At 23.5% G+C, this 24,907-nt stretch overlaps 2 protein-coding genes across 6 annotated transcripts in view; one reads left to right on the forward strand and one right to left on the reverse strand.

Moving 5' to 3' along the window:
• LOC112599151 overlaps window positions 1-9,305 on the reverse strand; it is a 33,479-nt gene extending 24,174 nt beyond the window's left edge. For all 3 annotated transcript variants that reach the window (XM_025345932.1, XM_025345939.1, XM_025345946.1), the window contains exon 1: window positions 9,219-9,305. The gene's annotated coding sequence lies outside the window, so the exon portion shown is untranslated. The remainder of the gene's footprint in view (window positions 1-9,218) is intronic.
• Window positions 9,306-9,444: 139 nt separating this feature from the next.
• LOC112599133 (restriction of telomere capping protein 5) lies at window positions 9,445-24,823 on the forward strand. 3 transcript variants are annotated; one of them, XM_025345901.1, is made up of 11 exons: window positions 9,445-10,418; window positions 12,736-12,798; window positions 12,969-13,142; window positions 17,416-17,565; window positions 17,621-17,776; window positions 17,879-17,893; window positions 17,959-18,144; window positions 23,365-23,435; window positions 23,604-23,776; window positions 23,838-24,021; window positions 24,176-24,823. In XM_025345901.1, the coding sequence occupies exons 1-11, from the start codon at window positions 10,302-10,304 to the stop codon at window positions 24,318-24,320; spliced, it is 1,434 nt and encodes a 477-aa protein (XP_025201686.1). In that variant the 5' UTR covers window positions 9,445-10,301; the 3' UTR covers window positions 24,321-24,823. The 3 variants fall into 3 exon arrangements, with proteins under 3 accessions (XP_025201686.1, XP_025201703.1, XP_025201694.1); XM_025345918.1 differs by having other exon boundaries at window positions 23,838-24,018; window positions 24,172-24,256; XM_025345909.1 differs by lacking the exon at window positions 17,879-17,893.
• The last annotated feature ends 84 nt before the right edge of the window (window positions 24,824-24,907 follow it).

The raw sequence follows: 24,907 nt of genomic DNA on the forward strand, positions 1-24,907 counted from the left end.
AAAGCCAACATTTTTATAGAGTCGCAATAAATCATTAAGCTTCTTGAAATTTCTAGTTTGTATGCTATCATTAATCTATTTAAATATAAGTTAACGCAGTCGTGATTATGTATTAATTATTAAATATAGGTATAGAAGTGTATAGTGTATGTCTACACTGTATCAAAGAATATCTACATAGATATACAAAATACTCATGAAAATAAAAAATAAATTTATTTTTTAACATTTTTATATTATTATTAGGTAGTTTTATATAATATACAATTATAACTGTCATGTGTAGTACACATAATTTTAAATCTATAGGAGAATTGTATTTAAAACAAAAAATCGTAATATTTCATTATCATGACAATATATTTCTCTTTTATAAGTGATCTAATTAAATCAGTAGAGAGAAAAGTGCAGAGCATAGGCGTACTCAAGAATTTTTCAAAGGGGAGTGGAGATCCAAATGTAAAAAGTATAAAACAAATTATGTGATTAAAAAAACAACACATTTTGATTCATAAACTTTTTAATTTGTAAAAGAAATAAGAATAAAATAAGTAAATTAAAATTAGAATTAAGCAATGAGTAAGAATACAATAAGAATTTTAAATTCTTTAAATCAATAGTGAGGGGAAGGGTGTCCAGATTTGGACCCCTCTTGGATATACCCCTGATATATATTTGAACTTATTTTCATTAAAAATCTTCTATGGCCTGCTAAAAATAAAACAAAAATGCCCCATTCTTGTTTCAGATCCAATGTAAGTAATCAAATCATCATCATAACAATTATAAAACTTAATGATTTCTCATCAAAATATTAAAAAGAAAATAATTTTTCCTCTAAAATATATTTTTAGTTGTTTAGATATTAAATCTCATTTTCTACATACAACGGGAGTATACAATAACTAATGGTTGACGACTGACTACTGACTAGTATACTTTTCTGACCTGGCAATGATTATTAAGTGACTTGCTAACATTTTCGAACCAATGTACCATTATACTAATCCTACCAAAGTTATTATTTTTAATTTGCAGTCTTATTTTAAACATCGCTTTATTGCTTACCTATTCGTCTTACAAATTATAATTAGAATGTATTAGGTACCGTAAAAATAACTATAATAGGAACTAAATAAATATAATATCTATATTAAGAGTATTAAGACTGTATAGTCTATTATACGAATAGTAGGCTAATGTAAAAATATAACATTCTTGAATTTTGAAATACATTTATATTGCGTCCGGGTTTTTTACAGTGGTATATTTTAACAATGTTATTAAAATACACGATGTACAAAAGTTTTCCATACATGCGTGCCATGATATAAATGGGAGTGTTTTACAATATATCAATCATATATGTATATGTATAATATATTTGTTCCTCATAAAATTAAAAAAAAATCATACCTAATAATTATATTATTGTTAACTATAAACTATTGATTTATAATGCATTTTGTATCTGAACTAAGTAAATTTTATAATAATAAACATAAAGATATCATGTATCGTGCATCCAATTAAATATCCTAAAAAATTTTATTTTTTAGGTTTCAATTATTATCTATTACAAATTTATTTATAAGTATACTATTATATATTATTTATAAAGGCTATACTTACAATTTATAGAATTAAAAATGTATACAATTTCAATTATTTTTTAATATGTAGGTATATTTTTTTTTAGAAACATTAAAACTAGATCAATTATATAAACATTAAAAACAGCATCTTGCATTTCCTGTTAATTTAATAGGATGATAAAAACCATACATTTTGTGATTGATTTTTTATGTTTTCCAAAATTAAAATTTAAAATTATCGCAAATAAAATGTTACATCAAATCATATATAAATAAAATTATCAAATTAATTTTTGACATTCTGAGCCATAATATATATATATATATATATATATTTCCAATGTCAAAATAATGAATCATAAGTATAATAATAACTATAAAATATATTTTAATTTTATAATTCCTTATTTTTTTTTTAACATTAAGTATATATTTATAGGCTATACTTTAAATTTGAAAATAATAATAAATAAAAATATTTTGGTGATTTCTCATTAATTAATTAAAATATATTTTAATATTATAAGTTTGAATTAATGATAAAAATTTGATTATAACATTAAAAACGCAATTTAACTTATGTAATTTATTAATTACTAAGTCTTTATCCTATAATATGTATAATACTATTATATTATATAGTATAAATATTAATTAAATAAAGCACATATTAGTGTAATTTTGAAGCAAGAAATGAAAACTACTAAATTAGAATTTTTGTTATACGACCTATTTGATAAATGTTATTAAGTAGTAAAGATTTAAGTTAAATTACATTAAAATAAAATGATACACGATATTACTTAAACATAAAAATTGTCGATGCTAAACTGAAATTAATAAAATACCCATTAATTATAATATATTAATCTTCTAATAAGTAATATTGCTAATTTGATCTCTAAAACATTGTTATATTATTTTTCATGTTTAGTAATGGTAACTGACATAATGTGTTCTATATTGACTTTTTTGGTGTTAAGATACTTAAATTTTAAAGTATAAATATGTTCTAAATATATGTGTACAGTTAATAATAATATTTTAATTTCACTAATAATATAAAGCATTATGCATAAAAAATTTTCCTCATGTAAATTAAATGCTAGCATTTATGCTATCTATTTTACATAATGATGTACAAAATTAATAAACATTTCACGAAATAAACCAAAATGATCATTATAAATCATATAATGAATAAAAAATGTACCTATTTACATTTAACGATCCGAATGTTTACTTCACAAATAAAAAGATTCACTAAATAGAAACAACTTACATAGAAATATCTATATTTTACTAAAAAAGTTGGTATTATGTAGAATAAATAATGCCTTGACAATCTATAAACTATAAGTATTATATAGAGTATAAGTATAATATACACACTTTGTCTGGACAGATACTAAAGAACTTTGCTAAAAATACAAGAAAACCACATTTTTTTTAGATTTTTATTTGTCGACAAGTGAACAAAAATAATGATGTTCCTTCAATACTTCCATATACTACATTAATATACAAAGGGTTTGTATCTTGACTAAGTGTTTGGATTTTCAAGATGACCCTATAATTTCTTTGTTCGGGCATTTTCTTGTGTTAGCTATCGAACTATAAAAAATAGTTCTTATAACAGTAAAAAAATATTTTAAGTGATTTTGTTCTTTATCCAGAATTATTATTGTTAATTAGTTTCCGAATCCCTGAATAATATAAATTTGTTTTGTATTCCAAATTTTAAAATTAATATATAATATATTCCTATAGACCTATAGTAGCACTGTTACAAGAGTTTTAACAATAATATTGAATGAAATTGTAAACTTAATCTCGCAATGTATATTTAAATCTAATGATTTGTTATTTTTAAAAAAAAACCCGTCATGTAGGTACAGCTCTGCTGAAGTTATGTGGAGTGTACCTTGTTATTTAGTACACTATAATGTGGAATTTGGATATGTCAAATCTGAATTCAATAATAAATCAATCATCAATGTATTTGTTATAGAACGATTCTGCGCGGAAACGATCTAACTTTTTGGTAACCATAGTTACCTGTGAACAATTATTTCTCTTTATAAATATGTATAAAAATGTTTACAATGTCATTAATGTCAATCAAATAATAAAAAAATAATTATTAATAATTAAATAACCAAAACTCTACTATTTAAAAAAGTTTTATTTATTTTATCTTCATTATTCTTTATTTTTAGGTAAATATTTTAAATTACAATAATTCAATTTCCAAATGTCTTTCGTATTTTTATAGACATTTAAATTATAATTTTGATGAAATTGAATATTTTGACAGAAAATAAAAATTTTAATTAAATATTAAGTTGTAATTAAAATAGTATGAACTTTGAGCACTCGACATTATATTTTTATTTTACATATATACATAATTACATTTTAAAAATATTTAAACATTTTAAACTAATTTTTATTTATACCATGAACATATTTACTCGGCTCTACGCATTTCGTCCTTATTGGACTATTCATTATACAAAATAATAATAAATGTAGTATGCTTATAATTTTATAAATACCATAGACGTTATAGTACAATTTATAAATGTTTATACAATATTGACATTATTAATGATGGGGGGTAGTGGAGTGAATATCACAAATTGTTAATTATGACGCGTTACTTAATATGGTATGTTATATAACCTCAGGGACGGATTTAAGGCACTGCAAACTATGTTGCCGCATAGAGCGGCAAATTTTTGGAAGGCGACTTTTTATACGCAGCAAAATTGTATTTATTATTTATTTTATTCTTGTATAGAAAATACTTAATTTTTTTATTGAATTTTTCAATTAAAAAAATAAAATAATTAACATTAAAATTACTTATATAATTAAATAATTATATTTAATATATTTATTATTATTATTTTTTTTTTTTTGTGTGTGTAATAAAAATAAAGAGAAAATATTTTATTTGAATTAAAACGTTTTTATTGAACTTTAGTCAACTTAAAAAATAATTGCATACATAGAAATTGTTACAATGCAAGAAAATTTTGTTGTACAGTCGTGATTTTTTTTAAATAAGGGTGGCAAATTTTTTTGGCATAGGGGCTGCAAATTGTTAAATCTGTCCCTATATAACCTAACTGACAATCGGTAATATATTGAACTAATAAATGCCAAAATAATAATTTTAGTGATTATTACTATTTCTGCTGACTCCTGCAGGTACTTTAATAAACAAATTACATATATGTTCTAAAATTAATTAAATAGCTTACTCGAAAAAAATATGATAATCGATCATTTTAAAACCTCTGACTCTTTTATTTAGTAGCCTCTATAGCCTATTTATATAAATTATAAATAATAACATGATTTGTTACTTTTAATGAAGATACATTTCTGTATACTGTATTAATACACCTAATACAAAATACACGAAAATAAAAAATTTTATACATTTTTAAGAATTTATATGACATTAAAATTCTAAAATAAGAAATATATGTTTAGTAGATACATAATTATATTATCGTAGTAATAAATTATCTGTATTTATTATTGTTTATAGACGAATCAGAAAACTATGCATTTTATCATTTATCCATGAATTAAAAAACAAAATTTGATACTAACATAAATTATAGTAAATAATAATGCCTACAACTTCCAAAAGCTATTTTATAATAAATTGTGTTTTATAAATAAAAATTGTAGTTTTAAAAAAATAATAAAAAAATAGCTTGGATAAAATGCGTTTTATACAATTTTGTATTTATGAAAACTAAGTGTATTATATAATTGCATAACTTATATTTTGTATTCATAATTGAATGTTTTACATTATACTATTAGGTAAATTATTATTTATACAGGTAATATAAATATAATTATTAGTAGTTATTGATTTAATTGATTATGTAGGTAGTATTTTTTCAGCTTTATAGAATGATTAATGTCGACTTCGACGAAACTAAAATACCACAAATAAATGGTAAAAATGAAATACCTGTATTATAATCTTATACTTTATGTACTTACCTACCTTTACTATTATAAAGAAACATATCTATAATACATGTCAACTCTAACAATACTTTATAAATTAGTCCTAAGATAATTCAATTAATTAGATTATACCAATATATACAACTACCTGGCGGCATGCATGCAATGCCACCCTTCTTTTAAAGAGTTGGTGTAGGATTGTTATATTACATTTTACTTAAATACCGGAACAAACAAATATAAATTACCAGTGGCATCATAAAGAATTGGTTTTGGGATGGGATATAAGCTTATATAATATCGTTATAGTGGAGGGCTATTCCCCCACACTCTTCTTTGTTCATTAAATTTCATAGGTCACAATATTATATAAATTTATTATTATATCAAATTTAGTAAATCAGTACCTTTTTAAATCTAATTGATCAATGATTGATAATTTTTGTTTAGAATAAACACTTAACAATTGGTAAAAGTTTACGACACAATATCCATGATACAACTTTTACGAATGATCACAAAAAATCTAAAACACAGTCATACTAATTTAATAAAATATATTATAAAAATTAACAATTAATAAATACTATATTATAATAACCTGCTTAGTATTTTTCCATTCATCTTAAGCCCTAACAGCAAGTTGAACTAATGACTGATTATTTACACCGTCAAACTTTGAAAAACTGTGCAAAATTTACAAAAAGCACCAGTATTTAACTCAAAATATGTTACCTATTCAAATTTAGTTAGCCATTTGTATTGAAATGTTAAGCGTTAGGCGCTGTTTTTTTTTGTTTTTATCAGTTATTGGAAATTTTTAATTTCCTTATTAATAAATAATTATTCTTATTTCTTAAAATGAAATATTAAAATCTTAAAACCATTTAAATCCAAGAGCTTACGGGAATTTAATTATGATAATTAAAAAAAAAAGCTCTGAAGGGATATACCTCCCCCCTGTAATTGCGCCACTGTAAATTACTTGAGTATAATTTCTTGTATTTTTTATAAATTGTACTTACCTAATAATTAGAACATTAATTTCATAGTCTTACATGTTTTTTATTGCTTGATAAAAATTATGAAATACCAAATACTTAATAATTTTTCAAAATTTTATAAACAAAAGCGAACATGCTGATAACTTGTGTAACACATTTACACATATCTAAATTAATTAGCATGGCAGAAAAAAAACATTAAGGACAATTACAAAAATAATTATGAACTTGTTTCATACATATAATAAATAGATTTTTTTATAATTTAGTTGTATTGAATTTTTTTTAAACTAGACTCAAGAACTAACAAATACCTACTAGGTAATAAATTTGATAGGTAAATAGCATGTTTAAAAAATATTTGCCACCATTAATTAATCTACCCATGAGATAGGAATTTACGAACCTTGGTATTCCCCTAAAATATAAATACAAGTACCTATGTTAACATGGTATCTATCAAATTTTCCTAATTTATTCCTATATTGGCTATACCTATTAACTACTTACGTGTAATATTTAAATTATCGCTACGATGTGAATGATATTTTATTACGGACAAAAGTGAAATGTTTATTGTATAAGACAGTGCCACAGTGGTAAACTCTCTCAATTATGTATGGATAACACTCCCGATTTTTAAAATATTTAGTAAATTCTCCTGAGTCAAAATTACTATATTTACCTGAAATACCTACTGCATTGTATAATTATAATTTATCAAAAATAAATTAAAAGTTCAAAGTTGTAATTTACTGCAATTTATAAACTTGAATGTTTTTAAATTTATTTATTAATTTTATTTTAAACATTAAATTATTACAATACAATTATAATATAATAGACAAGTTGTTAAAGATTCGAGAGATGTATACTCTTAAGGTAGTACTCAATAAAATAGACTGGCGAGAGTTAATATATACCTTTCAGGTAAACAAATAGTATTGAAGTTGATTCGGAAGAGTTTACATGTCATTAAAATTTGAAGAGTTTACAATCGTCCATTTTATAATTTTATTATATAGAGTATGCGCAAACATTATTTTACAATTTACATGTTAATATATATTGAAAATAACATGGAAATTGAACAATAAACATCTCACAATTCACCAATCCCTAGGCTCCTAATGCTCCTATCCCATTTATTTCTAAGTTCAGGGCAAGTGGGTATTACTGTACTATACCTTAATCCCTTATGTTCTACGTTCACTACACACCATTTCTACTTTAATTGATTAAAATCTTATAGCCATTTAAATACATATAAATAAGGTAGATAGTAGTTTGACGTTATTATAGTTGCATAAACTCACTTTTTATATTGTGCATTCAGTGAAAAAATGTTGTACTCGTACTTTGTAGACATATACTCATCTACTAGGTAGGTACCTAATATTTAAAATAATAAGTAAAGATATCTACTTATGTAAATGCATTCTGTTAAACAATAAATAAATGTCTCAATAAATTGTATACAACTATTAATAGTTTAGGTATTTACTTATGCAGTTTTACAACTAATTAATATCATTGACTTTATATTTTCATTAAAATCTAAATTATTACCACAATTCACGGCACTATTCTACGTGAATTTAAGAATTTGTAATTACCTAAACATAGTTCCTAAATAATACAGAATATAATAGCCATCAAGTAGAAAAACTAAATTATACACGATTCCCCATATTTATCTATGCCAAAATTACTGTATTAGTTTTTATAATTTAATTCATAAGTATACTTGACAAGTACGTTACGAATGTTTTTTAATAATTATCTACCTAATTAATGACTAGCGAATTTGCAATCAGGTTAAGATAATAAGAATGTATATAACAATATTGTATTTTATGAGGATATATTCTCAAAACATACATTACTTTTAAAATGATGAAAATACAATTTGTGATTGGTCATAGGTACGCTAGTTTTACTCTTATTCTTACTGTTCTAATTATAATATTTTGATGAAATATCATAATTACAAAAAAATAATTTTGATTAATCAGAATAAATGAACATTATATTAAATATATACCTAATATACAAAACTAGGACGTTTAAAAAAAAAATTAAAATCTTAATTTTAATCATATAACGCTATCTATCCGCATTTATAAATCAAATTATCAAAAGGTAACAATTTAATCATTGATACCAGCTGTGCACAAACTAATCAATGAATTTGATTCTAGTAAATAAAGAAAGTAGTAACGCCAGAAAAACAAAACGATGCTTGATAAATTTATGAATAACATTTAAATCCACGATTAATATGATTGTTAAACAATTTACATAATGTTGTTATTTTATTATAACAACGAAATAATATATTGTATGACGACAATGAATAATAATGAATTTGATTAATTTTTGTTTGGGTTGTCCAACTTGATGATACCCGCGTGATAACGAGACCACGACCGCGGTATAAATAATAATAATAATAGGTAATCGTATTATTATCTATTCTTCTGTTGCCAATCTTATTTATCGCCATGGCCATTTTGTAATCACTCTAATCACTACATTATTTTCATTGAACATAGAACTGTTTTCAGATTTTAGTGTTCTTACTGTCATAAAAAATAAAATAATAAAATAGTGGACCTACTATTTTTATGGCCCGCGCAACTAATCACCATTCACCAATCACGACCTATTCACGTCAAGTTGTCGGCGGTCGTGGGCCTGCTCGCTACAGCGCTGACGGTGTATAACGCGCGAGTCTATTCCGTTCGAGGGGGGAAAGAATATATAGTTTAAACTAAATGGATGAAAAAAGGACGGTGGCGGTATCGCGATAGAACACACAAACGCACAGTGCGGTTTCCTTTTCCATCGCGCTCGTACGCGAACACCCAACGGCTGCGACTTTGTGTCTCCTCGTCGCTCTCTCCTGCGCCGCCGCCGCGTCCCATTTCGTAAAAAGATTACCAACTCGGTTGAAACGTCAGCGCTGAGGCCAACCGCAGCGCTGCTGTTGCTTGTCTCCCGTCGAGTCCGCTCTCGCTCGGCGTTTTACCTGTATTTACTATGTTTTTTCTTTATTAGTTTATTAGTTATTGCCAGTTTACCACTATTGGCTCTCTAATAATATCATTATTATTGTTATCATTACCATCTACTTGAATCTTTTTTTTTTTTTTTTTACCCCGTTACGTCGACGTTCAAACGGCGCGTCCTTTTGTGTTCGTAAATCGTGTTTATTCCGAGTTCCGATGGCGCACGTCAACATCTATACTACGTTTGGCGACGACGACGACAATTAATTCGTTCACGGCGTGGTGGTGCTATTCGACGTCGATTATCCGATATCGGTTCGACAACGCCCGGCCGCGATCCCCGATCTTCACACAATTTTTCCTCCCCGGAACGTGAGACGGACACGATAGGCACTATACACTTGTTATACTTACCACCCCGCACAACAACAATTATGTTCAGCAATAAACATTTTTGATATCTGGTCTCCGTGGTGCTCGCTTGCAACTCGGACGGCCGTAAGTCCTTCTTTTCGTCGTTTTGAAAATTTTATTTAATTTCAATTTTTGTTCGTCTTTGATTTTTAACTAGTTAGTATCATAAGTACGTGTGCAAATATTACTCATACTCTTAGGTTTTTTTTTTTTTTTTTACTCTTTACAAATTCAACTAAAACATTAACAACACAAGTGTCAATATTTAAAAATCAAAAATGGGCAACCACAACAGTTTTAATTTAAATCACAAGGAACAGTTGCACTCTGCCAGGATTAATTCGCTCAACAAGGACCCAACACTCGGCATGTTACCAATGGAGAAACTTGGAAAGGTATTCTATTTATTTTATTATTATTATTCTCATACCTGTTGTTTAAGAATAATAGTATGTAGTTTGTTTGATACGATGTAACTCATTCAATTTTTCTAACATTTCAATTAGTAAGTGAATTAATTATTTATATTTTATTCAATAAATCAGTTACAACTTAATTCCTAATTTACTTTTGAACCTATTAGTCTCTCATAATTAAACATTACTTAAGTAGGTAGTCATTGTCATTTTACTTTTAACTTAAATTCAATCACTAACAATATTAAGTTATACAAGAGCATTAGTTATTATTTTTTAGGAATTAGTCATAATTTTAGGCATGTACTTACCTACTTATTTAAATTAAAATTAGTCAATAGGTACTTTTGTGTTGGTAAACTAAAATTTTATCTATCATATTATTTTTAAGTTGGAAGATATATAACTAAAATTTTAATTAAGTCATCAGCTATAATTGAAATGTATAACTCTTTTATGCCTGCATTTTTTTTAATTGTGAGTAACCCGTTATGATTTTGTACACCATGTTATGTAGGCGCTATGCAAATATTTTGTATTTTTGTGATTAGATGAATTTAAAGATATTAAAAATCATACCCATCATCTATGTATTGCTAGATGTGTTATTGGCCTTCTAGGTATGAAGCCCAAAGATTAAAGTATCTATACATAATAGAATGCATAATAAACCATTTTGTTTAACTTAAGTTATTCTAATTTATCAGTAGGTAAATACAAAAGTATCTCCTTATTCAAATTTATAAATTAGGCTTATATATGTAAATATTATCTCTAAAATTACTTCAAAAGCTTTGCATCCAAATATAATCTAACTGATTTTATTTTAATTTTAAAATTCAAAATAATCCAAACCCAAATGAAATGGCTTACTCAGATAATTACTTTAAATTTTCAATTAATAAATTTTTTACCTGTGTTTTTTTTTTTTTTATATAATTCAATTTTTTAGTTAGTTTTTAATTGTAGATAATTATTATTTACGGGTATAAAATGTTTTAGTGGAAATAATATCTATAAATAAGAATTTGATAACGATCATAATTATTATGATAATAAATATAACATAAAAATATTTTATGAGTTGAAATAATAATCTATAAAATATTTTATAAATTAAATAAGTACATAGTTTTAAAATCAAAACTTCCTAGACTACTTAAAACCAGTAGTAACCCTTATAGTTACTCAATAAGTAAATTAGACAATTTGTTAACATGTATCATTTTTTATATAATTTATAATGAATTACAATGTATATCTAATATCCAAAGTTTTTATTTTAATGAACTTCTGACCAATAAACATTTTTATTTGATGATTCGGAGTGCAGATATTTATACTTTGGCTTAAACTATTTTTATATGTTGCTACCTATTTATAGTTTTTAATAAAATATTGCGATTTTTTAATTAATTAATTTAAAAGAAACAGAACAATATATTACAAATAGTTATGGCATGTTTTATTATTTTTTATAATTCAGTAGGTAACATAGTTTTTATACCTTTAATATCATTATAACCCATTATAACCATTTATTTCATATATTTTTGTTTTTACAACTTGAGAAATATTCCTACTCCACCTATTATGAAATTTTAGGTAGGTACTTGAATGTTATCATTTTATGAAGTTGATAGTTATTATTTAATTAGTGTTTTCTAAATTAATATTTAAATTATGTTTTTATGTTTTGTCCTTTTATTTGCTACCTACCTTTTTAATATTATACATTTTGATTATTAAATCCCTAAGAAAAATTTAAAATAATATTTTAAATGATCAAGGTTATATGTAAATAATAGTCTGATATTAGATATAATATACTGCTGGATATGTATTAAACTAATATCTTATACACATGTAGATAGATAATAAGTTTTAACTATACTGATTTTACTTGTCTCACAATTTCAGTCATATACAAGTTATGAAATACAATCTAGAATAGAAACATAATAATATGTCAATACCTGAATATGAAAAATGTAATTAAATATTTATAATTTATAAAACAATATTTCTAATAAACGTTCACTTGCTATGTATTTTATATTTTGAGACTTCTTAAGTTATTACATTATTACAAAAATCTCGACAAAAATATTGTAATTATTTTTAATGTGAATTTAGGTTAATGTTATATTCTTATATTTTCTTTATAAACTATTAAGACATTTGTCTGATTATTCCATACTTATAAATTGTAAATTTATCCTGTGTAAAAGATATTTTAATTTATTAGAGTGTTAAATAATAATTCTTTATTACTGATTTATCTTTAATGTTTCAGTTATTGATTCAAAAGAGTTTAGAAGAAGATTCAATTAATGGAATTGGCTGTGGTGTATTTAAGGTTAGTTAAGTTAAATGTATTTGATTTTTTTTTTATACACGCAATAATAAAATAAAAATTTGATAATTATTAATATAATTCATGTCATAATTATTTTCACAACTATAAATATAATTATTACTCAAAGATATATTTAATTTTAATTTTGTATGTTTAAATATTTTTTTAAGCGATACTTGTTTCCACAATATCCTGAAATGGCTCGTAAACTTTTTGCATATCTGGTAACTTCATCTGGTGGTCCTGCTTCTTCCCATGTAATTAGTTATTCAAACTTTAAGACCCAAACTGAACGTTTGCTGAGTGTTTTGGCTGATGACCGCCAAGTATTGATGTACGTCACGGTGAGCGAGTCTTAATAATTTTATATTTGCAATTGGTAGATATTAACCAAATTTGATCCATCCCACTGAAATAATAAAATTATAGCACGTAATAAGCCTTAAACAAAACAATTTAATTTAATTGTTGAAATATAACAATCAGAGTTTATGTTTCTATTACAATATTAACTTAAATTTTAAATTTTAACACAAGTTAATAATTAATAACATTAATATAAAAAAAAGAAAAAAGTGGTTTAATTAATAAATTATAAATATAAAATGAATAAGCAATTTACAATCATATTTTATTAAGCAATTCATAATATTAGTATTTTAGATTTTATTAATATATACTTTGTATATTTTAATTACTTATACATTGTTTTAAATATATAATACAATGGTAGATTTAAATTGAATTTAACATTTATAAATATGATAATCTATTTATTTAATACTTATACATATTTTCTAATTTAATTTTTGTGATTTTGAAAAAAAAAAATAATGTTTTTATTTATTTTAAAGTATTTATAACATCCCATTTTTGATCCGTTTACAGTTTATAAGTCTATTAAAAGTTACTTTAATTTTAGTTCCTAGTGTCATCTTAATAACTAGAATACTTAGTCAAATATGGTTTACGAAACAGATATTCTAATTTGCAATTTGTATTTGTGCCAATATAAGATAAAACTGTGTTTAGCCTTTAGTTTTTATTTATTTTAAATTATCAGCTGTCATTTAAATTATCTAATTCTTATTTGTGAACATTAGGGTTTCATAAAAATACTAATCAATGATATAATTTCTAGACAAAGATGTAATTTTAAATAAATATCAATTATATTCATTTTAAAATGTCTTGATTTTTTACTTAAATATTTAGAGTTACTTGCAAATAGAAAGTAGGTACTGTTAATAGATAATTGCCCTTGCCAATTTTAAATCTATTAGTTTTAACCTCTTTATACTTTGTTCAGTTTGTCGATGATAAACGATAATGAATGATTCATTACTATCAATACCACAAAATTTTTTTATTATCGAACTCTAGTAAACTGATAATTCCAACTATCGTAGTATATTGGATTTATTTTTTGTTATTATCACGTTATTATTGAATGATTTATTTCTATAGTATTTTTGCTGACAAATTAATTATATGTGTAGTACCTTTAATAAATAATAAATAAGCTCATAGGCTTTTATTTTAATTTTATAAAGTATTTTCAGAAAATATTAATATGTTTTATAGTTATGAAAATATATACCGATGTATTTATAAACATCTTATTAAATTTAGTGATTTTATTTATAATTAAATATGTTGCTTTTTATACATTAAAATATAACTATTATTAAATGGATATCAGACCTAAATTGGTTAAAAATATTTATTATATAATATAATTATAAAATTTAATATAAATATTTCAATGTCTTAGTGAAGATACTAAGAGACATACAATTATAAAATTAGTTTTTATTTAAATTATATCAATAAAACATTTTTTAACACCTTTATCTATTCAATTAAAAAGATGTCAATAACTCAGCATATTATTTGTTTTCTCTCTAAACCACGTGCTAAATAATAAACTTGTATTCAGCTAAACCAATTTAATATTGTTAGCTTTATAATGAATTAACTTATTATTAAACTTAAAAAAATTAACTATGTTTATGCATTGGCTTTTTAACGATATTTCAATGGAAGATGTAAACATTTTTTAAATTGTAATATTTTACTACCCATAATTTTTATATAAATGTAAACAATGTAATCAAATCAATGTTAAGACATATATAATGTTATTAACTTCAAGTTTGATGATAAGTCATCTTAATACAAAAGCTAACAGCACAAGGTTAGTTCTGCTGAATATAAATTTGATCATTTTTTTCACATTGTTGAGAGGAAAATAAAATAGTGTGCGCTGAAATTTTCTTTTTACAGTTTGTCTTATAACTAAAAATTTTGTGATTCAGAATTAAATTTATTTGATATATCATAAAGTATTGTAATATATATATATAATAGATAATAGTCTTATATTCATAACTTACACTGCCACAGTTATGTACAATACACACAATATATTGTGGCGTGTTACCAATTTTTATTAGCTGATAAATGTATATAAATTTTAAATTACTTATAAAAATATTTTGGACTTTAGTCTTAAATTATATAAGATTAACTATGGAATGTTTATTGTTTAATAGTATATAGAGGTCCTATGTTCTGATTAAGAAACTATAATCAATCATTATATAATTGTTAAGTTAGCTAATTACTTTATAGCTTATATAGTCAATGCATATAAATTTATTCATTCAATAAATATTTTGATAGTAAAATTTTTTGTTTATATTATCTAATAATTAGTTGAAAATGTGTTTGTTTTCATAACTATGAAAAATAGTGTGAATAACTATGCTATTGATATTAAAAGAGGAATAATATCTATATAGTTTCTAACACAAGATAATCTTTCAAGAGTGAAGGTTTTTTCATTTTTTGCAAATTAAAAATTATACAGTAGGTATATGATAAATATTTTTTGTAAATTGATATACAATCTTATGTGTAAACAATATTTGTGGTTTTAAAAAAAGGTAATTCAATAATATATCTTAGTCATAATAAAATAATTCTTGCATACATTTTTTTCTTTTCAAATTTAATCATTTTTTTAAATTAAAAAAAATATATATATAATTCATAGAAATATTTACTAGAATATCTCTTTATTTTATTTAAAATATATCAATATAGTTTTCTTTTATATTGTTAATTCTTATTATATATTTTTAACTCAATTTATAGTTAATAAGTTATAGATTATATTAATATGCAAGTATAGTATAATTATATATCAATTAACCAAATTATTGAATTTAAATGGCTTTAAATATTATTTATTTTCATAATGATTAGGCAATTCAATGAAAATATAAATATGAATTCATAATAATAAATAATAACTGAATATATATTTTTGAGTATTTCTTTATGATTATATGATAATATTCTTAAGATTTTATATTAAGTAAACCAATAACACATTATTAAATGTGAATACTTTATTTTTTATCATAAACGTTTACAGATCCTATTAACAAGGGAGGCAATATTGCAATAGATTGGGGTTTCAAAAGTGTGAGCCTCTACTGAATTTTTTTTTTTTGCAACTATTTTAACCTTGAAGTAAAACAATGCTTTTTTAAATTAATTCTCACACAAAATCATGTATGTGATTATATTACTATTTGTGATTTATACGATTATAGAGTATGTGTTAATTACACAACATCGTGGTTTGTGGATAAACTGACATGATATTATTCATACTTAACACTTAAGTAATTCTAAACAAGATCTATAAAGTGATGGCAATTAACAAGAATTGTTTTTAATATAAATTCCATAAAAAATAATTTAAATTTAAATTTTATAATCTATAGTAAAAAGAATATTTAGTGATACTGATTTTTCCTTCTAGATGAGGTTATACATAGGTATTTCAGTCGTTTTATCTTAATATAATTTATTTTCTGAAGTCAATGGTAACAAATTGTGATACTTTTCATTAAAACTATAGAATTAAAAATATATATTATGGTATGTTAGTATAGTTTTAATTAATAATTAAATAGTTTGTTAGTGTGAATAATATAGAATAACTAGGCATACACTATTGTCCTTGAATTTTAAACATGTATGAAACGTTAATAATGATGAAGTTATGAGTAATAGCTGTCCAGTTACATCTGTGATTACTGATTAGACTCAGTACCGTAATATTAAAGTTGTAACTAATTTACGCATATAAATATGTGTTAAAGTATATGTAAATATTTATTATGTTAATAATTTGATGAATATTTCTTTATCTATGGCATGAGTAAAAAATCGTAAGCTTTTATTTTAATTTTTTTATAATAACTTTTAATATTAAAACAAACAATTTTTAACTTAATAAATCAGTTAAGTTTTTTAGGGTGCTTTGGAATGGAGTTCAATTGAAATATTTTCATTTCAGTATAATATAACACATTATATACATATTTAATTTAAAATTAGACTATTTAGCAAAAATAAGTCATATTTGTTATTTTTGTAGTACTCTTCATTTTTTTTTTTTCAAACTGAAAATCATAATTATTGTATAAATTAATTTTGAAAGTATAATAATATTACTTTCAAATTTATATGGTTTTAATTCTTTTATAACTTTCTCAATCTACAAAGAATATTCTTTTATTTACTATTACCGATTGTTAGATGTATGCTGATGGAAAAGAAGAAATTGATCAAGAACAATTTCGAGATCTACTCATAGCTGTTTATAAACTTGCAATGGATCATTATCCTGAAGGACCTCAGTCGTGTCGTTATATATTTAAGACTATTCAAGCCGTTGTTGATTCTGCAGTGAGTTTATTTGTTTAATTTAATTGTATACATGTTAATTTAAGTTAATTTTTAGTTTCATAAAAAATTAACACTAAAAGTGGGTTACTTGACCAACTGGATACTTCAACATTGCCCACGATTAATTGTCTTACTCCATCGATATATTGTTCATATCTTGTCCACTGGTTACAGATCAGTTATTGAAAATAGTCCATATTCCAAACCAAATGTAAGTATATATTCATTTATAAATAACTATAATTGATTTTTTATGAAGGGAAAACAATTTAATAATTTTGAATATGATTGTATTTTGTTATTACCTCATTAGGAAAACGAACCTAATGTGAGTAAACTTTACTGAATTGTTTGTGATTTAATTAAGTATTAATTGTTTCTATTTTATTACAGGATCTCGAATTAACAACTCCAGTTTTGGAACAAGAAAACTTGTTCACAGCCGAAAAGAATCCATTATTGCCATTGTCTCAAGTGTGGATATTATCTACAACATTACCACCATTATATACTCAACCAATTTTGCATTCCAAACCAACACCAAATTGTTTCAACACTCAAAACTTCTTATCAAAATTTGTAAGTTTTTAGTTTACATTTTAACTTTTTTTCATGGGGGACTATTTTCTTGACTCAAAATTAATAATACAATAACAAGTGCATTCTCTGAGATTTTTTATCCTTTTTTAAATATATATTTTTTCTAACATAAAGTTTTAATAAAACATAAAAGAATATTAATAGTAATAAATTATTTTATTACTAGGATGAACATAATATTAAATTTAACCATTACTTTGCTCTGCCACAATTCACATCTACTGTACATTCATATTCAGTATTTAAAATTTTCCTAATAACTTAAATTCTTTTTGTTTACTTTAAACATTTGAATTTCATTTTTTGTTTAATAAAATTATCATTCAATCAATATTATACTATTTACTAATTCAAGTTAAATTTATCAATTAATATTTATATAATTTAATATTGATGTTTATTTTAAACCAGTTTTAATAACTGTTAAATAATAAAGAAACTAATTCAATTATTTTGCTTTCATTACTAATTTGACTATTCTGTTGATTTCATTTACATTTTAGATATAACTCACAAAGAATATTGTATCAGATTAAATTTATTTGTTCAATCTTTGTTTAATAATATTTTAAATGACAAGACATTTAGTGTACTTGCATATTTATGACCATAACAATTTTTTTAAATGGTTAATTAATTTTTATATATATTAGGGTAGGTAGTACATTATCTTTTGTTCAATTTTAAAGTAATTCTCAATAAAATTTATTTTTCAAATTAATTATATTCTCCTTTTTTTTAAATATTTGTGAGTGAAAGATAAATGTTATAATTTTTGAATTTTCAAATATTATTCTTTAATTCTTATATAATAATTTAACATATTTGCTATTTGTTTAATGATTATATACCTATATTATTTAAAAAGAAAAATATAATTTCAAAAAAACTTTGACACTTTAATTAATTTTATTTAATGATAAAGTTTTTTGTCCATCTCATTTAGATTTTGTGCGGAGTAAATGAGTGATGAATGAAATGGTGTTACAAAGATCTGTTTTTTATTTTTAATTTTAATTACTTTCATGTTAGTCGTCATTTTTTGAAACATTATAAATTTTTCAAACTTCAAGGGTGGTTACTGATAGTAAATTGAAAGTAGTTAGTACTTTATTCATAAGGGGGGGGGAGTCAAAAGTTAATCTATTCCTGGTACTTTACAAATTAATTGGGTTAAACAAAAAAAAAACTATGGACAATTAAAACACATACACATCACGAGATTCCCGCAAAATTAATTGTTGTACCTCAGTCAAATATTAATTACTGGTTACTTAAATTTTTTACCTTAATATTTTGGTTTTTTGAGCTATTTATAGATATTTAAAATTGTCTTCTTTTTTTAATTTTTCGATTTATGTTGATAACAATTTTTTTTTTACCATAAAATTTGATAAAAATTCTTCTTAAATTATAAGTATTGTTGTCATAAATGTTGACTAAGTCAAAACTACGTAAATGTGCAAATTATTTTTTAGTTAAAAATTCATATTTTTTTATTGTAATTGTTAAGGATTAAAATTTAATTCAAAGATCTTCACAAGTTTTTTCTAACGAAAATTTACAAATATTATACATAACTTTTTTGATAACATAATTATATATTATTCATTATATATATGTATATATATATATATATATTTTAATGGCAACTAAAGCCATTAGCTGTGGATAGGAACAGTAGGTTTTTTGTTTATAAAGTATGTTTTAGTAGGTTTAGAACACGTGTGTATGTGTGCGGCACTGCGGCATGCGTTATGGATTTGTCACTAAAAACTCGGATGGTAACCCATCCGAGAGCTAGCCACACTGGCCGATGCTTGACCTCAGAACACATTAGTGACTGAGGCCAACTCCACCGCGCCACATCAGGCCACAATAATCAATATATATATATATTTATTTTCATCGTTATTATTATTATATAGTATTATCTACAGTTTTCTAAAAAATTATTTATCCTAAATAGAAATAATTGATAAATAACTCAAGTTTGAACACACAATGTGTAAGAAAATATACTGAGAACACAAACTGGTGTAACAATGTTCGCTTAGAAAATCAAAACAAAAATAAATGATTATTATTATCTTTGTACATTAAAAATATTTCATTCGTAATAAGTAATAACTAATAAATAATATATGAATTAACTTCTCTATTTCAACATGATAACTGTTTATTTCAATTTTATTTTTATCATGCACGATTTTGATTTTTTTTTTTTTTTTTTGATTACCTACTATAATGTCTATTATTGATTCTGAAAATAATTCATAGATAGTAGGGGTACTATAATACGCTTAAAAATTAGGTTTTAATATTTCGTATTATATTTTTGAAATATACAACTTTGTTATTTTTGAAAAAAATACAAATTCGCATTTGGCAGAATTAATTTTGTATTAGTTTAAAATACTAGACTATTAGAGTGAATTTTCGTGGACTTATTATAAAGTTATAAGTAAGAAAATTATCTGTGTTAATTAGTTTGTTTTTTTGTATTTTTTAATGTTTTAACAAATTATTATCTTCTTTATATTGTAAAATGTTACGTTACTTTAAGATATTTCAATAGAAAAAAAAATAGGAAAATATATTTTACACACTCCTCGTTACTTAAAAAAATCAAATATCGTAAAAAACTAACGAATAAATACAAATATTATTCTTGCTTTTAAGCTTATAATTGATGATTTAATCTAATATTAAAGCTATAAAAAAAAAAAAAAATTTTAACAATTCAAAATTGGTTCTACTAGACTCCAAATTGTTGTATAATATTTTGTTTGTTAAATAAAAATGAAGTTATATTCGAATTGTCGTCTACTCAACGTTGTTTATAAATTATAATATTATATTAATATAGTATCTACTGTTTCCAAAACTTTCAATTTTTTCAATTAATCCCTGAATAATATGAATCAAAGATCGTTAGATTAGTTTCATGAACTATTTATTAATCCTACTTCGTAATAATACTCAAATATTCTGAGATATTTACTCTAGGACTTAAGTCATAGATAATCATTTTTTTAAATTATACGTATTTATATCAATAAATAAAAAAACAACCGTAAATAATTATTTTAAATTTTTTTATATGTTCTTCAAATAAAGAAACGTAATACAAGCCAGTTATAAATGTGACCATGATACTATTGAGCCGTTAAGGTCAATGTCGATTGTCCTTGATAAGTAAATGTATTAAAACTATACATAAATTATATCATCATTTTCAATTTATTTAATAAATTATGTAGTGTCAATAGCTGAATAATATATAGATAGAATAAAGACATATTACATTTAGGAAGTAGCCAGTATAGATAAACAAAAATTACATATTACACAACTAAATTAAATTATTACAGTTACTTAATGTTAATGATTATTATAATCTATACTCTATATTATACTTTTTAATATAAACTATTTTTTAGAAAATAACATACATTTATAAGGCGACGTTAAATATTGATTAGTTTTTGTTACTTTAAGTTTTGAATAACAATGTTACGATAATATACCAGCCAGTTTTTAGTTGAAAATTGTCATATATTTCATTATCGTCGATTATTTTAATCTTAAACAAAACATAGCTTTTGTTTATATTTTTGAATATTTATGAATACCTATGCGATTGAGAAACTTTATTTTACTAAAAATGTTTATCAAATTTTATACCTTCATACTATAATATTAACAACACATAATATTACTATCCTACACCAATGTTCATACAAAATGTAAAATACATGGTCTTTATCTTCTTGAATGTTTTACGTATATTTTAATTGAGTTATAAAAATTGAAACAATATAGTTTCATAGAAATGTTTAACCTACATTTTTTTTATATTCCATGTTTATAAAATCTCATAATATAGGTATTAAATTAATTTAATATACAAATTAATAAAATAATTTTCTATTTGATTATTTTCAAGTTTGAAATTCGAAATTTATTTTAGTACTTATGCATTAATGCCATTAATGGTATAGTAACTATAATTTCGTTGGAAGAGTTGTACCTAAATACTTTGCACCGATATTTTAATTTATAAATAAATAAATTTTTCAAAACACGCACGTGCGTACAAAATAACATAATTTGGTTATAACTATTTTTAAATCGTACATATCTACCTAATGTAAATTCTATTTATTTCTAAGCTAATGGGTATTTTTACTTTATATTTTTCATAATTATTATTACAATATCATTTTTAATATCAAATAATATCAAAAGTGAAAATTTAATAAATTAGGTAAAGAAAATAATATGGTTAAACAATTATATTGGCTTGCCAGTTAAATGTACGTATTATTATTATGAAATAAATAATATTTGGTACTGTTTTAATCGATGCAATGGTGCTGATGATAGAAGCGTGAAGTGGAGGAACATCGTAGTTTTATAAACAAACAAAAGAACAAAATAACAAATAGGTATTTTACCCAATGTAGGTCATTCATTTATTCTATTGTGTTAGGAATTACTACGAAGTAGGTATATACTATATAGGTACACTGTATGCCGTACATACATGAATCAGCATATTTACCTATTTCAAGGCGACTTCAATAATTTATATATGATAAACATGTATTAATTGAAAAATGTTTCGTGAGTAGATTACAATTTGAAAGATACCTTATATACTTGTTTACATTTAACTCCGATTTCATCATGCACTAGACAATATTATATCATAGTAGACAAAAATAATTTTTCTGATAATGAATAACATTCAATACTAAATTATAACACGTCTCTTGAATGTATTTGTAATAATTGTACAGAATAGTTCAAGATCAAATAGTCCTAATTGAGTGTGGAAAAAACAAAAGTAAATTTAAAACGGTCAATGAATAATTGTTTAATGTGTGTGTGTGTGTGTGTTTTTAATTGTCATTGCAGAAATATAAAATGTGAGTTGTAGCTAATAGGTATGGAACTGTAAAAAAGACATAAATTAAACGAGAATTAATAAACTATGTATAGGATCACCGCACAAAGTATTTAATGTCATTCTTCATTAACAATTTAACTAATAAAAAATAAGAATAACAAATTAAATCAAGTATGTGTAGTTAATAGCTAGGCAGTAGGCAATAATGGGTAATTGTTATTAAATTGGTAATAGAAAACGAGCTGAAAGCATCCGAGCTTTTATGTTTTATATTTCTATTACAGTTGGACTTTTCTTGTCCATCACATTGGACACTATTGTACAACAGCAATCAACACGGTATCGGAAGTAATAGGTAATTATTTCCAAGTAATTAACTATTATGAATACTTAATTCCTGTTTTGAAATTTATATGATTTTCTATTATGCTTAACATACAACGTTAAAAAAAACGTTTGTTTGCAGCTCTTAAAAAATAATTTAGAAGTATAATCTTGTTTTTTTTTCTTCTTTTTTCTATAGATTTTTACACCATGTACTGAGTTATCGAGGGCCAACATTAACGTTTTTGCGGGGTGATGAAGGGGTCTTATTTTGCATGGGAGGTACATCTGAATGGCGGGAGTCACACCAATACTGGGGTGGAGACGACAACATAATTTTACAATTATTACCCCATTATAAAGTAATCAATCGTAAGTATCACAATAACTTAAAAGTTAAAATTATTTTTATTACTAGCCAATTTTATTAAAGGTGGTCCAAAATCTATGTATTTAAACACATCTATACGTGGATATCCAAAGGGTATTAGAGCCGGTAACGACCCAAGAAAACCATCAATTGAAGTTGATGACTCATTTCAACATGTTACTCACTGTGGCATACCGTACAAGTTAGAAAGTGTTGAAGTATGGGGTTGTGGTTCACCAAAAAATAGGTATTTATTTATATATATAATAATTTTTGTACTTGTTAATATATTTTTTTTTATTATATTTTTTAATTTTATGATTAGTGACTATAAATTTCATGAATATAAAATTAAATACACATTCACTTACACTAGTTATAATGTTTATTTTATATTATAGAGAAGTACAATTGGATATAAAGAACTGGCAAATTAAAGAGGCTGAGAAGAACCGAAAACTAAAGATGACATCTAAGGAATGGTTAGATCACCCTGATAGATACTTATTAGAATTGGCTGGACGTCAGACATATTCAACATCATAAACCAGTTTTCATCACAATATTCTTTTCAGTCCTCACATAATGTTGTTTTTGTATGTGTACATAGATATTTTTTTAACTATATTTCAACTCGTGCTTTAATTTCTCGACGTACTTACGGTTACAAGAGTATTATTTTATCAGTATTAACCGGATACCAGATAAAGTTTACTATAAATTATAGAAATTGACCATAGTTTTCAAAATAGAAATACTAAAACAAATATTACAAATGCATTGAATTATTAGAAGTTTTAAAAGAGGAAACCCATAGATTATCTATATATATATATATTTTTATATTTTAACAGTTTAATAAATAAATAGTCCATAATAGATAAATAAAAAAAATTGTTTTGTGCACTGGTTCTGTTTGTGGTTGAATTAAATACAGAAATCTTCAGTACTACACTTCAACCCATCCCTATCAACTAAAATAATTAATCTAATAAAATGTGAGATTTATACATATCTGTTATTTAAAATGCAATTTTTTTTTAAGTAACTGTTACAACGTTAAAATTAAAATTTTAACAAAATACAACAGAATTTATTTTTTATTTTATTTTTTTTTGTCAAGTGATAAACCT

Source organism: Melanaphis sacchari, unplaced genomic scaffold (assembly GCF_002803265.2).
Source record: "Melanaphis sacchari strain LSU unplaced genomic scaffold, SCAv2.0 Contig0_pilon_pilon, whole genome shotgun sequence".
In the NCBI taxonomy this organism is placed as follows: domain Eukaryota; kingdom Metazoa; phylum Arthropoda; class Insecta; order Hemiptera; family Aphididae; genus Melanaphis; species Melanaphis sacchari.